Here is an 18,390-nt window from a genome sequence, read left to right on the forward strand (position 1 = left end):
GCTGCCATATTCTCTGAAACGCCTGTGGAGACGGCTTATGGTTGAGAAATGAACATTCAATGCACGGGCGACAGATCTGGTTGACATTCCTGCTGTCAGCATGCCAATTGCACGCTCCCTCATTGCTTGTGGCATCTGTGGCATTTTGCTGTGAGACAAAACTGCACATTCCAGGGTGGCCTTTTGTTGTGGGCAGTCTGAGGTACACCTGTGCACTACTCATGATGTCAGATCAGCATCCTGATGTGGCACACCTGTGAGGTGGGATGGATTATCTCAATATGGCAGATGTGCCCACTACCACACATTTGGACTGATTTGTGACCACTGTTTGGGAGGGATGGTTATATTGTGTATCTGGAGGTAAATCTGAAGAATCCTTTATAATATATCCATCTGTATAAGATAGAAGATTGATTCCCCCCCCCCCGGATGATCTGAGTGGCCTTTCTGGAAACAAATTATGCTTCCATAAGTTTTCATGAGTTTTCTTTACATGTCATTTTTTCATTTTGATGTTTATTTAATTAGTTCAAGTGCAAATAAATTTAATTCACTCAGTGCCCTGGCACATTAACCTTCTCATTAACGATGAGCAAGTTGCAAAGTTCGATAGTCTGAACTTGTCCACGTACTTTTCTGTCATTTGACAGAGGATGCTCATGCCCTCTTACTTTTATCTATTATCCAAAGTAGAAAATATTTGTTTAGAGTCTTGCTAAATCTGTTTATGCATTAAACACCAGTTTAATAGGAGGGTTCCGGCCCTGAAATAACCTTTTGTTGACTATTTAGATTGCTAAATATCTTCTGGGGTCTCTGTGCACAGACAAAAACAGTCTGTCTTGTCAAAGTAATTGCTGTACCAGGTTCACACTGGTACACTGCAGTTTAAGGAACATTAGGGAATGACCTGCTATCTGGGCCTTAAAGGTTGCCGCCAAATGAAAAAGATTCACCATGACTGCTGACTGTCACCTTAAAGGGTCTCTCTGCTACACTTCAGCACTGTTTTTTAATATAATTTTTTGTCAGATTTAAAGTGAAAACTAAAACATTAACAATTAGTAGTAGTAGTGATACATTCTTATTAAGTATCTCCTCAGTCACTGATTGCTTTGGCTTTATCTGACTTTTGTAGCGGTTACAAACAGTGTTTTCACATTTCCATACGTCACCGTTCACTGATTCTGTTTCTGAATGCTCCAAATCTAATTGGATTATACTCTGCATTCTCTTATTTCAAATTAGCAGCAATGCCATATGGGGAAAATCTGTGCTTTTTCCTTATTGTTTACCTCTCTCTACTCTGTGTCTTTGCCCTGCAAATTAAAAGCAATAGACACCCTATCTGTGCCATGAAGCACATTTCACAGATGAGAGAGTAGAAAGAGTGGTGTGAAAGATTTGTGCAGGATGTTCATGGGAGGTGACAGGGTAGATCCCACCCTTAATCTTTCTGTTCCTGTCAGGAAATATCATGCTTTGCCACTTTTAAATTAATTTTTTCTTTTCACGCCCACTGTGATCATCAGAACCATCAAAGACACGATTTCCTTTTATAATCAGTGAAATGAATACTTACACAGTACTTCCACAATCAGCTATTTTGTTATTAAGGAGATGCATTTGAAAGAAGACAGTTTCCCAGATCAGAGAATAGTGATTTGTGACGATGAAACGATTTATTAGCAGTTTGGTGTGAAAGACTAATTTGTGTAAAATCTTATTTTCAGTTTGTATTTGAGAATCTCATTTTCATCAAGTACTAACTGGACCTGCTTGTACAAAGGCTCCCTGTTCAGCTTTGACAGAAATATATTCAGTTGTGTCTTTGGACATTAAAAAAGAAAACAATTCCACAGTGATCGGGTAAACTTTAAGTTGGGAGTGACTCATGTTTTTGCTTCAGCTGCCAATTCTTTTATCTTTGTCATTATTTTGAACTCTGTGAGTACTATCAGTATCTCAGCTGGGTACTCTAAAGAGAACAGATGGGGGATTCAAAATGAAGGGATGTCAGAGAGAAAATGATACAGGAAAAAATACTGCTAAACTTGGGGAAGGTATTAAAAAACATACTGGGAGTAAAGCCTTTTGAGTAGTAGAGGGATTGTGGAAAGCAAATGACATGAAAGAAGAAAGCACTGTTTCATATGCTCCAAGCCTCCATTCCCTGAACCTTTCAGCACTGTAGCAGGTGTACAGCTCATATATACACCATGTTTGTTACCCTAGGGGCTAGCTGTAATCCATACAAGCAATCCCTGACCAGATGAATTTCAAAAACCTCCAATAAAAAGCCTCAGGTTTTAATATAGTGGTTTTATCTCCTTCTGGATTTTTACATTTTCAGAAATCGTGCTGTGCTCTTTAGAGGTGCACATATTGTACTAGAGGTCTCACACAGTGCCACTGATGCTGCATTTTGATGCAGGCTTACCTGCACCTTATTGTTTCAGCATAAACAGTGAGGTTGTGAGTGGGAGGTGAAAGTCCTTGAATCAGAGAGAACTGATGAAAACATCAGGAATAGCTTCTGGTCAAGGTTTCTGATATTGCAGTTTTGTTTTGTTTTTTTACGTTATGCTTTTGCAGCCTCATGCAGCCTCTTTTAAATTTTCTCCTACTTTCTTGTCATTTGGTTTCAAAATAACTGTTAGCTGTACACGGATAATATATAATTAAGCAATTTCAGAATTTTCCCTATGAAATAGCTTATAAAAGAAATATGTTTTTGATGCTGTTTTTCTGTCATCTTGAACACTGAGCAGAATAAAGACATCATACAGCTGTTGTGGATTAGTCACATTCCAAACCCTAGGGCCACAGCAACCAATGATGTTACATATTATATAGGTCACTCTCCAAAGTAGCTAACTATTGCACTTTACTTGCCTTTTAATTTGTGGTAAATAATTCCATTTGAATCCAAACGGTGTGTTACCAAATAGCTCCAGATGGTTGACATGAATGAATAAACATGCAAATACTGGTGCAGCTGATGTGCAACTCAGAATTCTTAATAACAAGACAAATAACAATTACTTGCTGAATTTATGAAAATTCTGGACCAGAAGCTGAGCTGTAGTTTAACAATGAGAACAAGCACATAATGGAATCACATCCACGCTGTTAAGCTGGAAAGATGGCGCACTGCTCAGCTAAAAACCTTTGGCACCATTAACAGTTGACATGGTTGATATTAAATACAGTGTTGCATTCATCACAATTCACATGCCTGCACAGTATTTACTCTCATTTTGCCTAGGAGCGCTTGAACTAGGAATGCATCGCACTACTGTTGGAGGCAATTTTCTTGTATGAATCTTTAATGAAAACGGTCTTCAGGAGGATGGGAGACATTGAGGCTGATGGCTGGGACTCCCTAAAGAACAATTCAAAAGCTTGCAAATGAAGTCCTTGCTGTGCCAAGGCTGTGTTGAAGTTCAAAAAACCAAACAGTTAACATATAGAAGACATCACCATAAAACAAACATAAATACATATATACTTTAAAATTAGTCTTCAATACCAGTTTCACTGTTTTTTCTACACACAAGTACATGTATATGTGCATATAAAGAATGATGTCATCTGAGAGAATGAAGATTTATATGATTCAGAAAGACATTCTTAACCCCTGTCAAACAATACTGATTTACACAGTCCCATCTATGAAAATTTTACTCCAGTCCTGAATATATGCATGTACAGTATTAGATAGAAAGTAAGAGGTCCCTGTGGCTCACCGATTGGATGGGAAGCAAACCGAGCAGTCAGACAGATGATCCCCCGAAGTGGTTTTGGAATGTACATTCATATGCTGCCTGCTGTGGTGAAATATGCACAGTCACTCATTTAAATTGCACTAAACATGTGCAAGGCAGAAAACTGTTCTGAAGAAGTAACAAAAAAAAAATGTTTGCTTCACTTCTTCTTGTTTTACATCCTAAACAGTGATGGTGGATCCACCCTACCCTCCCAGCCCCAAATTAGATAGCAGATAGACATTTTAGACATTGCAGCTGGGTGAAAATGAAACACAATTTGAAGAAATATATGCAGAATAAACACAAATTTTTTTTCACGGTAAGCATGTGAAGATTTTTGTTAACTGACATCACAGATCAATGCTCTCAAACATATACCCTCATCTCTATGGGCACAGATACTAAAATGCACAACACATGCTCAGATGAGTCAGACACATGGGTCAGGTGACCCCTCGCCTCACAGCTGAGTCACCAGTGACGTAGTCTACTGGAGCTGTTTCATGTCAGACACGTGATCACACCTTGGTCCTTTTTTCCTCCTTTACATCTGTGATTTTTTCTTCTACCTGCTTCTTCTGTGATAACAAACTGGCATATGGTGAAAGCAAGAATACAGATACACTACTAAAATACTGATTCTCTTCTACTGTCTATTTGACATAGGTCTGTATTCCACTCGATTTACAATATATATCATTTTACAGTCTAATATATCTCTGTGTACTCTACATATAGGCAGTAAATGTGCTCTCCTGATATTAGCTAAAGAGGAAGTACAAGAGTAGGCAAACAGACTATTACAGTCTTTAGCTAAGCCTCTATTTGGGTCACCTGTCAACTCTGTTAGAGCGGTGATCAGAAAGAAGTAAATGTGGAATGATTAGGAAATTTGTCTCACAGCCTTTACTGTCTGAGGTGCTTTTTCAACCTCCACCAGAGAGCCACCCTATTATTATTCTGTATGTATGTCACTCTTCCCTCTCCCCAGCTTGCTTTCTATAGGCCTCATTGAGCAGCTGTATCTCCTCATGATACCCCGAGCTCTCCTGTGTCTGGCGTCGGCTGTTCTGCCGATGAGCCTCCACAGTGTCAGGTATAGTGATATTTATGGTCTCTGCTTCTGTGGTGCCACTGCTGGGGATGAGCAGGGAGTAAGAGGCAGTCTCACCCAGGTCACAGGAGACAAAGCGGTTCTCCCTTCGGGAGTAACGAAGTGATGGCGAGCGGGCATGGGTGGAGGACTGACTGATGTTAGATATGATAGAGACGCTGTCCATTGCCTCTTCATTGTCACAAATTTCCAAAACTTCAAGATGGATCTTGACATTAGTGTCCCCAACCCCAGCTCCAATTCCCATCTCCATTCCAATCTCCATCCCCATTCCTACACAGCTGGCGTTCACATCTCCACCCTGGCCTCTGGATGCTGTTTCGTCTGCACTGGGCTCATGGCCAACTGACTTCGAACGATAAACTTCCACCTGAGGGGAAGAGAGATTTCATGTTTTGTTTTGGACCACAGTGTACTTGATGTCGTACAAAAATATCTCACAATGTTATAATTGATTTCTAAAACTCTATTCCATTAATCTTTTCCCAGTGGAACTCCCTGAAGAAATTTTAAATCTACTTTTTTAAGCTAGTCATTTTATGAAAATAAATGGTTTCTTTTTATTTGTTACATAGCGCATATGGACATATTTTATATTTATTGATAACTAGGAATTTCCTTTTCCACATTTCACTGATTCAAGGTCTTATAGGGCTAATTCTAGAAGTGAGTTGTGTTGCAATCAGGAGCACATGACAGGATAAATAATCTAGAATGTTTTTGATGGTGAGAGAAATGGCTAAAACTATGCCGCTCTTGATGGCTATATAAGAGAGTAAAATTGATCTCACAAACAATATTTACCTTGCATAAATCTTAAATATGATGCCAGAGCCAGGCAGCTCTTAGCTTAATTTCAGACTAGATTTACTTACAGACTGGAAAATGATTTCAAAGCTTAAAAATGTACCTAACAACATTTTTAAAGCGAACTAAATCATAATTTACCCCTTTCTTTTAATTTAACCCTCCTGCCATCCTTTAAAAAACTCACACCCATCACCCTAGGGACCATTCTCAGCCACGCCATAAAAAGACCATATATCCATATTTTATTCCACTTTAAATTAGCCAACCTTGTAAAACTACTTCTCCCTGAAATATTCATGTAAAGTTTTAATTATATTTTCGTTGTTTTAACCCTTCAAATCCCAGTGTTATTACATGAGCGCCCTGTGTTATAAGCCCCAAAAACCAAAAAACGAAACTAAATATTTCCACAAAAAACCAGTTGAAGTAATATGTGATTGTCATTATAAGTAGGCCTTTAGATGGACCAAAGATTGGCACCAACATACATTTTGACCTGCCATTATTTTTTTTGCATTTTTTTTGCAATTTAAAAATTAAAACTTCAAGGCCCTGAGTCTTCATTGACATCCAAGAAAAGAAGAAAAAATAAAATCATATGATGATAATTTGGGGTTGAAAAATAGCGTTTATAATGGAAGTCAATGGGCAGAAAATGGTCCCCAGGGTGATGGGTGTGGGGATTTCTGCTGCTCAGCCATTTTAGGCTGATTTAAGGAATTCACACTGGAATATTAACATTGACAGGTAAAAACTATCCTGTGGCAAGTTTGGTTATATTCCACTGAACACAGTGGAAATGGCAGCCATTTAACACATAGCAGTGGCACAAAAAGGTCCCAAGAAGGCAGGAAGGTTAAACACAAACAAACACATTTAAGTAAATTATAGTGATCGATGATCACAGCATAACAAAGGAGTAAGCAAGCGATTCATATTTGTATTTATTCTCAGTACGAATGCAAAGAGCATTTCCCACAATGCCATACTACGGAGGAAATAAATTCTGTCTTCCAACGTGAGTTTAAACAAAGAGAGTGCTGAGATGACATTACCTTTTTGGCATTGTTCGGGGAGATCTTTCGACCATCACTGCTGACCTCGTAGGTGGAGAGAGACAGCGTCTTCCCTGTAGGTGCTTGTAAAGATACAGTTCCCTGAAAGGCGCACAGGGGAATTGATAGACCACCTGATGATCGCTGCACAGGAAAAACACAGAAAAGAACAAAAATTCAGTCAGAATTTAGCACATCGTCTTTATTTGAAAATCAAACTGCTATTAAATTCCGCCTTGGCCGCTCATTCTTGACAATAAATCCAAAGCAACTAATACTTCACTGTGACTACAACTCATTTTCCATCTCATTCCTGTTGTTTAAAGTAACTGAAGTTACATTATGTGCCTGATGTCAAGTGCAGTAAGATGAATGTGCTGACCAGTCATTTCTATCCAAGAATTAATGAGGCTTGCATGTAGAGCCCTAACAACAGCACTCGGCTGTTAAAATGAGATGTCAAGACTTCATGCATGTAGAGGCCAACAGACCTTTCAGTGAAAAAACACACAAACACAAATAATGACTGACATATTTTTTTGGCCGTTATTAGATTCGAATAGCAAAGTTTCAGTGCACAGTATCAGGCAGATTTTCTCCAACGGCTTATCAGCTTGCTTTTAATTATGAGTCTACATTTTTAGTTTAATTTTCATTTTTTCAATCATATTTCATGTTTTTCAGTCACACATTTACACTGCTTTTGTAGAGATTATGATGCCAGAGAGTAGATCAAAGTGAGCCTCTGTGAAAACATGTTTGAGACTGTGCATACTAATGGCAGAGGGAAATAGAAGCATCATGTGGCACAGAAGTAGGGAGACCTGTGGCAGGTCTAATTAAGCTTCTAAATTATTTAGTTAAATATAATAATCTTATTGTGACTATGATGCACAACAGAAACAAAGCAGATGCCAGTCTCTTGGCAATCTCCCCCAAATCTGCCTGGTTCCCTGTCATTATGTTTGCCTCATTGTGAATGGAGAGAGACATAGAGGGAGAGACAAAGACTGCAAAGCTGAGCTGAAAACACATTGTCACGTAGATCAAATAATGTTCAGAACACATCATGTGGGAAGCACACGGATGGATTTCTTTCTGGATATTTTCACATGCCTTTCTTCATCTTACATATAAAATACTATTTTAACATGCTCCCCAAAGGATCACCTGGCTTTTCCTTTTCCAAGTTAATTTTTTCTTTTATTTTTAAAATGCCTTTAAAAAAAAATCCACAATAACCATTTTGCACCTCTTTTGGTCTGTCCAACGAAAATCTAACTTGTGCTAGAGGACTTTGTTCAGCTGAAGCTATTTGCAGATCGAATGAGTTATATAAGGTTAAAAAAAAGTCTGCATAAAAAATAAGAAGTGGTGGGACTACACAGAAGGCTTACACCTGCGTGTGAATGTTGTCAGATATTTCCGTGCATATTACCATGCTTTTCTAGTGGGTGTAGGGTGCAATGGAAAGAGGGGCTAAGGGACTAAGGGAGCTAATTTCAAATTCTGCCAATGCAGATGTGATGATATTTTAAAATGAATACTAATAAGGCCTGTACTTGTATAGCGCCCAGTCAGTGTATTCTAACATCCTTTGAACTGTTTCCTTATTTGCTGACAGTAAGTCTGTTCTGATTTTTTATGCCAAATTGATGTTGACCCCAGTGATTAAGGAAATGGCAACAAAACTACTGGATCACCATTAAATGTGGTGCTGACCTTTGCAGTGATGATAACTTTTTTTTAAAATTTGCTAACAGAGTTATGGTGCAATCACTTGCGTAGTGAGTGCGCATAAAACTGAATCAAAATATAGATATTATTTAAATGCACCAAGGGAGAAAATTATAGTAAAACACATTAATATTACTTTATTTAGTATGAAAAACTAAAGTTACTTACTTGCACTCCTAAACAGAAAAAAATATTAGGGGTGGAATGTTGTACTTGCTTAATTCCTAACTTTCTTAAAAATGAATTGAATGAACATGAATTACGTCCAATGAAGTCAGTTATTGTTTTGTATAAAAACAAGCTTCTGAAAGATGCTTCTGTTTTCTTGTTTTTTAGGCTAATAAAGCTAATAAATTTGTTAAGCACTGCACATGGATGCTAACATGTCCAGGCACATGTTGTGATCCAAAAATTGGCATAAAGCTAATATTTGTTTCTAAGGAACAGTAAATAACTTTTACTGTAACAAGTTAGATCCAGTTCGTTTTTTTTCCTTTTTAATTTACAGCAGGTGACAACTGAAGAGCACAAATACTGTACTGAAGTTAACTAATACTGAGATATTTTTTGATGTGTCACTATATTTCATTCCCTTTTTAGATGAATACCAAGGCTTGCTGTTAATAGGTTATATATTGTTTAAATAAGATATTTTGTGTAATGTAATGAACTGAACAGTTAAATAACAAGTAAGTAAACAGTAATTAAGTTATTCTCAATTACTAATTAATAGTAATTAATACGCTTGTGTAGTTCTTTGTGTTTAAGGTTAGTTGGTATTAAAATCTTGGTATTCAAATACACTAAATAAGGATAAACACATTAGGACAGCAAAGCATCAGGTTGTCAGCATGACTCATTTGCTTATTTCACACCTTTAATTAATTGAAGTGTCATTAATTGAAGTGTCAGCATACACACGTACAGTAATCTATTATTTAAATTGTATCAACTTCATACTTATTCAAAGTCAGTATTTTTTTAAGTCTCTATATTTCATTGCATTGGACAATCTTTTTCTTTAGAGTAAATTGGTTTCAGTCCTCCATACCTTAATGCACATTAGTTCTCCATTTCCTCTTGGGGAAAAGGGCTTGTAAGTGGACCCTGACTCTGTGCTTGCTAACAGATATGTCACAGAGAGGGTAAAGATGTGTTTAAGCTCTAATTCCACCTCTTTCCCTGGCTCCCGAAGGCCAGATGGGCTGACAGTAAGGAGAAAAGACGATGGGTAATGACATCCAGTCTGCTAACACGGAACAAAACACAGCTTGGAAGAACTATAAATCACAAAGTATTTTGGCTTGTCTTTCATCTGTTGTTTGGCTTTCTGTATTTATACAGTAATAACACATTGTGTGTGTGTTTCTTTATGTCTTTTGTAAATGTGTTTGAGGAACATAATGGTTGGTGGATACAGAAAAAAAGGCTTCATTTTTCTTTGTTGTTTGGCAGTGTTTTTATCTTTGTTTGTAAACTGCACTGTAATCGTGATTCCACATTTAAAGACCCCAATCAATGATTAAGGCCTAGAGAGACATATATATAGACTGGTATACTGAGAAGTAGGGCAGGGAAACGCACACACACATACACACACAAACACACACGCCAGCAGTGAGCATCTTAGACTTATACATGATGCAAAGTGAGTGCCAAAACCAGGCTGTAGATGCATGCTCCATGGATTTTCCACCCTCTGGTGATTTTCAGAGTGAAACATTTCAAACTTATAAGTAGAGCAGAGAAAGAAAAAGAAGGAGAGACAGCTACAGCGTGCGTTCATGTGTGTACATGCCTGTATGTTTCCATGTCTGTTTACATCCACAGTCTACTGAATGAGCCTATATCAAATCTAATAGTGTTATTGTTCTAATAGTCACAGTTTGGTTTCAACGTTAATGCTTGTGGCTGCTCTGTTTCACAAGAGAGGCTGCTCTCTCATCTGTGTCGTTTATCTCCAATGCCAGGATACATTAATCATTAGGCCTTTACTGCTTTGTCCTTGTTTAACAATTCAGTTGGCTCTAGCGAAACACAAAGAGAATTAAGCTTCTGGTATTATAAGAACACAGGATGTCAACAACAAAGAAAGAAATGGATTAAAATGGATTAGTGGATAGTGGTCTCTAGCAAACTGTCTCAAGCTTTAGTGGTCTTTGACTTTGCTAGTGGATAGAGTAAAATATTGAGTACCTGAATAAATGATAACTTTGAGTCCCGGTATAGAAACACCACTGTACAGTATATACTGAATCAATGTGTGTGTTTGATTAAACTTGAACTACAGAATGAATTGGAAATAAGTTTGTTTTTTTGTTTGTTTGTTTTTTAAATTCAACTTTCACTCAAATATTTAACCTGCACAACTTATTCATAAACACATATGAAGGAGCTAACATCCAACGAATCTCACTGATGCTGATCTTTAAACTGTAAGCATTTTAAAGCTGCACATTCCTCCAACTTCAACTTATTTCTAGTGAAAGAAATTCACTAGACATAATAAATTTTAAGTTTGTGGATGTATATTTGGTTTTGAAAGACAGGCTGGCATTGGCTACTAAAATGGTGTGCGGTAACTTGATCAATTGCTCTATAAGTGATAAAAGCTCAGAACAGATAAGAATATGTGAGGAGAGGAGAGGAGAGAAGAGAGGATTTTAAGCATTTTATCTAAATCTCACGCACAGTTCCAAGGCTGTCAGCCTGATTATAAAGAGGCATATTTTTAGATGTGGAAAAAAAAAATCCAAACCAACAGTATGTAAGCCTTTCTCATCAAACACTTCCTTAAAAACTGTCTGTGTAAATATTGCACCCTATTCCATCGTCTATCATCCTGTGTCTCTATACAAGTGGACCACAATAAAAATTTTTAATTTCCTTTCAAACAAAATGTAAATGCACAAAGGGAGATTATAAAATGTGTCTGTTTTACGGTCGCGAAACACTAATTACTCTTAAATGATCACCACTACACTATGTTACTGCACGTTGCATGGTAAAGCCTAGGTTTCTTTGATTAATTTATGAAAGCAATAGAGTTGCAGTGTGTGGAAAAACTGCCTAATGCCAGCCATAAACCACAAAGTGACAGACACAAATGATTCATTTAATGGTTCAAGAGCCAACAAATAAACTGGTTACACTGAATGCTGGTGTACCTGTCTGGGCGTTCTCTCGGATTTACTCCTGCACCACTCCCAGTCTGTCAGCTCGATTTTCCGACACTCCTCATGTGAAAGCCTCCTCTCAGGCCCCTCAAACACTGATGACGTGTCAGTGAGACTATGATCCTGTTCCCGGTGATGAGAAGCCAATGAAGGGACACAGCAGAATTTCTCATCATTCCCATGGTTCTCATGGGGAAGTGGAGCACAATCAGCCAGTGCCTCCCCGCCACCAGCCACTGCTTCCAATAGAAGATCTGCATGAGAGGAGCTGTCCACTGGGCACGTGGTGCTGAAATCAAAATTGGGCCCCAGCCTAGAGAGCGCACCACTTTGAAGCGCATCATGACGGGCATTAGGGAAGTCACAGTTAAAAAGGCTGTGATAAGCAGGCTTCTCAATGGGAGGACTGTTATGTGACATGGTGGCATGTGACAACTTATACACTCCGTAGCCTTGTTGGAAGGAAAGGTTGAACTTAAATCTTCTTTTCATCACTGTGAGAAAGAAAAGTGAGAAAATTTTATTTTCTTCACCCTGCAAAATCATCACTGTTTCCCCCTGTACCACACGGGAACAGTTGTTTTGGCTTTTACTGTGCAAAAAGACATTTGGTTGTGCACAGTTAATTAATTTGTGCTGTGCCATCATCTACCTGAGGGTTCTGGTGTTGGTTCCCGTTTGCAGTTAATGAAGCAGCCACATGGCATGTGGATCCAGCGCTCAGAAAGCATGAATAACGGAGTGACCGCAGGCGCCAGCAGAGTGAGAAAGAAGCTCAAAGTCTCCAGGGAGGAGCTGCGTGCACTGATTGCGTGGCGCACTAGTACCAAAGTCTGTGAGGGGGGAAAAAAGGAGAGAAATTAAGTCATTGAGGAGTCTCTGACTTAATATGCATGAGGAAGTTGTGGGAGGGAGACACATGAATGAAAATAAATTGCATAGACCTTTCACACATACTGGGCTTTCTTGATTTTAATTTTCCTATGTTCCGTATTCCAGTGGGCCAGCGGCACTTTAGCATTGCACCTGAGTATTCTCAATTTTAAAGATGGCTACAAATAATACAGCTACAATAAAACAAAACCAACACCAATGAAAATATTCTAATCCACAGAAACAAAACAGAAATTACTGTATTTCTGACCGGTGATATCTTGACATTTTTGTATTAATCATCATTTGTTTTTATTCATTTAAGAGGGTTGCAAGTTTGGAATGCCAATTCTCTTTGTCCATCACTGCTGCACAGCATTTATCACCTACACTTTATTCTTTTGCTTTCTTTTTTCTTTTTTTTTGAACAAGAACAACTCTTGTAACAGAGGAACTTGGTGTTGCAAAGCATGGATGTATTTCACAAAGCAAACCCAGTGAATAGTGCCCTAAAGGCTTTACATAAAACTTGCAAACAATTGTTCTCAAAGCCTTTTAGGGAGATTATTTTGTGAAATACAAAAAATGCATTAAAAAAAACGTATTTTTAAAAATATCAAGGTTTTACAAGACAGGCAGCAAACCATGAAGTTAAATTGAAATAATTTATTAATATTAATAAATTCCATAATCTCTGACATCATTCACAATGTGTCCTCCTCACTGTGAAGGATTTCTGATGGAGTCTTTAACAAGATAAGGAATTTCATTCATTTTTAGTGACAGAGAAAGTAAAAAGAGAAGAAAACACTTCTATTAAACGACTCCACTTTATTTCCCCTCCACATTATTAACCCTTACAGCTTACAGCATATGCGCCACCAAGAACAGTGATCTGATTAGGGGATACTGTTCAACCGCGTGCCACACAGAGACCCTGGTAGTCTCTAATTGGCTGTTAAGCACTTTCGTGGATTTGCTCGGATGGTGGCTGCTGACGTCACCCTTGGCCAGAAACATACAATATAACTCTTTACGATAATTTCCAGTGGTCTGCTCACCTCACCGATTACGGCAATAAATCACCAAAACAATCTGTGTAGCTATATAAAGCCAAACAGAGACCTTGGGTTAAAGTGATTTTACTTTAAAGTAAGATATTGAGGTTTTATTTTGTTGTCCAGAGGTTGTTCTATAATTATGAGGCGGTTTCGTGTTAGATTTCGGTTGGAGTTTCATAGATTTTCTACACACAGAGCGCTGAATAGCATTCCAACTAAATGAATAATAAATGATTTCATTTCAAGGTAATACAACTAAAAGGCTCCAAGCCAAGTAGAGCAATGGGTTGGCAGGCCATTTGCTAAAAAGTTATTATGGTGTTGTTTTTGGCACCATTTACTGGGACATTTGCTTTTATGAGGCTTCTTACCATCATTGGCATCCATAAAACAACTCTGACAACCGCCAGGATCATGGAGAAGCGCTTTTGTGCAAACACCACAGGCGAATCCCCGACAGTAGCTGTCCTTTGATCACTGGCAGACACTGGGGACAAACTGCTGTCCTCTTTCTCCCTGATCTCTGTCCCGCACGGACTTGGACTCAGTTCGTTGTACGCCCCGAAACTTTTATTCAGGCTGTCCCGGGAAAAGGACTGCAGATCACAGAGAGGAGTGGTCCCGCTCAGTCCTCTTGCCATTTCTAGATAGCTGGGGTACAATAAAGTCCTTTGGGGCTCCCTGGAGCACAGCAGCTGGTAAGTGAGGGGGATAAAGAAAAATAACAAGCCGCAAAAACACAGAAAATATAAAGAGAAGAGCAGCAAAATGTAAAAACTGTCGCTCTCTGGGAAACACCCGAGAGAGGCCGGCGTAAAGCTTCCCCATCCGCATAAAGGTAGGACACTGACGGCCAGGCTGACCGCCCACACACCGGCAATAGCCCACATTACTCTCAGTGGCCGGCGCACAGACTGAAGCACTCCGAATCTCTTGGTGACATAAAAAGTGTAGGCTGCTATAAGGCAAGCCTTCATATTGCTCGAAACACCTTGGAACACGTACAGAAGTCCAGATAAAGTGCACAGGCTGCCCGACCCTTCACCTCCATTTGCTTCCCACTGAAGGAGCATGAATAAAGCGAGTGGGACCAAACTGAGCAGGTCGTCCACCGACATGGAAGCCACAATGACACACAGGGAGGTTTTTTTCCTCATCCGGAGGACAGACAGCAGCGAATACACACCTCCAACTAACGTTACAGCGGCGATGGTTACGCACAAACCGAAAAGCAGCAGGCGGATTTGCCTCTCCATCCCGGAGGGGTCTGGCGTGTCGTAGGTGGCAGTTGGAAGGTAGCTTTGGTTAGGCGCTGGGGAGCTCTGATACGTCGTAGACATCTCCAGTGAATTCATTGTTCTGCCTCTTTTGGCACTTTTAAGTGTTCAAATTTGACTCATTAGCTTGTAAAGTTCACCAGGCTGGAACGACGCGAGAACAGCACAGCATTCGGCTCATGCTTTTTTTTCTTTTTTAAAAAAAAATAAATAAATCACCATCCAACTGAGAACGTGTGCAGACGCTTTCCAGTCTCTTGGATGTGGAGCTGGTGAGGTTGTGTCGGGAGGCACCTGTGTCCACCGTTCAAACGGCGCAGCCAGAGTGCCTCTCGTTTCCAGCTGCTGATTTACGCGCTGTCGTCATCAGTGGTTACTTTCACGGCAGTCACTGGAGGGTTGAGCCAAACGCAGCATACTACTACAACCGGTTCTATATCCGTGTAGGACCGGTTCGATTCATCAGGGTGTATTTTTATTTGTGTCATGGCTCGACTCATTTGACGAGTCATTCCAATAATCACCCCTGTCTGAACAAGCCCTTTGACAGAATTTAATGCAAATGATAAAAAGTAGAGGGTCTTATTCATGTATTTATTTTTTTTATTTTTGGACAATTCAGATTTTTGTTTATGTGTAATGGTGGAGCCATCACTTACTGAATAATTCCATTTGAAATCCATCTACACAGGCTGTGCGAGCCATTTTCAGCAGATTGGTTTTCATTGCTTTGTTTTCAAACCCCCCACCCGCGCCTTTTTTTTTTTTTTTTTGCTTAATGGAGTCAGGAAACTAAATGCCAGGGCTAAAATAATAAGGGAATCATGTGGGGTGGATGCTCTCTCGAAACAGAGTAAGGCCAGTTTACTGTAAGTGCTTACATGGCTGTTTGTATATGATCCCATGTCCTTAGATTTGAAAAGTACTCGTAAAGTAAGATGAAAAAAAGTGTGGCAAAGGTTCTGAAGGTTATAGAAATAAATTACCCTTATCTGTAAAAGGAAGCTGTGTTACAGAGAGCTACTACATGATGTATTTTCTTTCAGAGAATATTGTGATAAAGAATATTATGAATGTTCATTTACTTTTGTTTTTTCAAGAAAAAGAGATCACACCTCCTGTGTTGTGCTTTGTTATCATTGTTGATAGCTTTTTGGTCTTATGCCCTTTGTGCAAATATGCACAGAGATGCATGATGTCAGCTCAGGCTCATTTATTTACACTCCTCATGTTCTTACTCACTGTATGATATCATTATCTGTGGATGCTCCTGAGTGTAAGTGCATCTGACTTCAGGTCCTGTAATTAAATTATAGTCTGGGCTAAGTGACTTCCAGCTATTCTAATGACTCAACTCTCTCGGGGGGCAGGAGGACACAGAGGGGAATGTAAAAGGACAAAAACACAATCCACAAGGGTACATAAACACTAAAACACAAATACACACAAACCCACACAAATATACCAGCTGAGCACAGCCTCACACATCAAGGTGACCTACTTTATGTGTATCTATCTCTGTGTGTGTACTGCATGCAGTGGTTTGTTCATGTGAGCGCAAGGTAAGTGTGCAGCTCTGTAAAATAAATTCAGAAACACTGTGCAAAAGTGCATCGATGAGGAACAGAGTAAATGCAGGGTCACATGATCTGTTAGAAAAACGAACACACTTTCATTATCTGTTGATGGAACAAAGACCTAAAGTACATTTTAATTCAAGTCAGTTCGATACATGATAAAAGAACTTCCTCCATCTGCAGACTGACACACATGCATGCTGCACTATGAGGGTAATAAGAGTTTACACTGAGCAAATCTGCATAGACTCTAACATGAATTTTATTCTTATTGGATTGTGTGTTGTTGCACCTCATTTAAATCTTTCAAATGAGGCTTGCTATGGCTAGCATTCTCCTTGTGTTAACATGGAACGTGTGCTTTGTAACATCTGACATTTTTATTGGTGTGTCCACCAATTAATGACGTCCCATGAAGGAAAATAAAATTAGATTCAAACTAATAAAGAGCTTCATTTGAGAATTACAGCCATATTACCACATCTAATAAATCCATTTACTGTAATATTGGCTTTGATATGAAACCAAAACCATGGGAATACTTTGAAGTAAAACCTTGGTGTAGTTCATCGGGACCATGAAAAGGAAACAGCTAATCGATGATTGATGATTGTAATATACTGTTCAAATGCCCTTCAAATTCATAAATGATGTACTGCATTGCATCATATACATGAATACGTGTACAAATATAAAACTAACAATCCTCTGTTGCTTACTGGCCTCTGGTGGTACATCACAGCTTGTAACTTTAAACTGTAGAGCTGCTGGAGTGCAGCTCTCGTCCTCTCTCTAAACACAAATGTACCCACATCTACATGCACATACACACATATAAACACAGAGTGTCTAAGTGCATCATTATCCTAAGTCACATCAAATATTAATGAAGCAGCACTTGACAGAGATATAGAGACAGAAACAGGATGGAAGATTATATTTGCATAAAAGAGAGAGCTTTAAATTTAATGAGCAGAGGAGGATGAATAGTTAGTGCCATGAATTTATAATTGCTCAACACTCAATTCTCTGCTGAGTGTACCATGTAAAATACAACTGGTGCATGTTGGCATTGTTCAAATGCTGTTTTTAGAATTAAAGTGACTTTGAGATCCAAATTATATCCAATGTAATCATTAAAACTTGTATGGTACAAACAAGTTAGTCCAGCATTAGTGAGTAGAAATGTCTAAAAGACACATTAAACTTGTGTTAAAAATGTTTTCATAGAAGTGCAACAGTGAATCAAATGGTTTTGTGCAATTAGGTTTTTAGTGGTAAACTCTGAACTAAAAGGAGAACAAATATCTTAATGTCAGTAAGTGAGCAGAAACCATTCTCATAGTTGTTGGAGTAAGCAGTTGCTTCCATACATTCACAACATTGCCTCAGTTCATTGTGGTTTGTGGGCTTTTGTTTATGCACAGCTCTGACACTACTCTGACAGCATTCAGTTAGCTTGAGGTCTAAACTAAAGTCATTGTCCTGTTGCATGAGCCAATTTGATCTAAGCTTTACCTGTCAGACAGAGGGCTTCACATCTGACTGTAGGATGCCATGAGTTCATGGTTAAATCAATGACTAGAAAACGTCTGGGTTCTGTGACTGCAAAATAAGCCCAAGTCATCCCCCCTCCTCAGCTGTGCTGACAGTTGATATGAGGTGTTTATACCGGTGAGCTGTGTTTGGTTTTTGCACGTACATTGCCACTTTCTCTAACTCTCATCTGATATTGTTCCAGAAGTCTACTGTGTACTGTTATAATCTTTAACGTTTAACATACTATCTTAGGCCTGTGGAGTCTAAGATGTAGCTCCTGGGTTTTTTTGCAGTTTCTCTGAGCATTGGACGATCTGGCCTTGGGGAGATTGCTTGGTCGACTCTGGTGTTTTCTGCTAAATGAAAACATTGATTAAGGTTGGTTGAAGAATACAACA

General features: G+C 38.9%; 1 protein-coding gene across 1 annotated transcript; it reads right to left on the reverse strand.

Moving 5' to 3' along the window:
- Positions 1-3,057: 3,057 nt before the first annotated feature.
- On the reverse strand, positions 3,058-15,229 carry LOC146654197 (putative G protein-coupled receptor 149). Its single transcript, XM_085379969.1, has 5 exons — positions 13,971-15,229; positions 12,318-12,498; positions 11,657-12,159; positions 6,753-6,896; positions 3,058-5,257 (listed from the first exon to the last, which is right to left on the reverse strand). Exons 1-5 carry the CDS (start codon positions 14,952-14,954, stop codon positions 4,745-4,747), a joined length of 2,325 nt encoding a protein of 774 aa, XP_085236095.1. The 5' UTR covers positions 14,955-15,229; the 3' UTR covers positions 3,058-4,744.
- Positions 15,230-18,390: the final 3,161 nt, after the last annotated feature.

The sequence above is a fragment of the Rhamphochromis longiceps genome, linkage group LG14 (genome assembly GCF_057381845.1).
Source record: "Rhamphochromis longiceps isolate RC_006_pf linkage group LG14, R_longiceps_female_GT1.1, whole genome shotgun sequence".
NCBI lineage: Eukaryota > Metazoa > Chordata > Actinopteri > Cichliformes > Cichlidae > Rhamphochromis > Rhamphochromis longiceps.

Coding starts and splice junctions, on each gene's coding strand:
- LOC146654197 (XM_085379969.1), bottom strand. CDS start 14,954: ATGAATTCACTGGAGATGTCTACGACGTATCAGAGCTCCCCAGCGCCT. Junction 12,160..12,317: donor ACCAACACCAGAACCCTCAG/GTAGATGATGGC, acceptor TCTTTCTCACAG/TGATGAAAAGAAGATTTAAG. Junction 5,258..6,752: donor CCCCGAACAATGCCAAAAAG/GTAATGTCATCT, acceptor TCTTCCCCTCAG/GTGGAAGTTTATCGTTCGAA.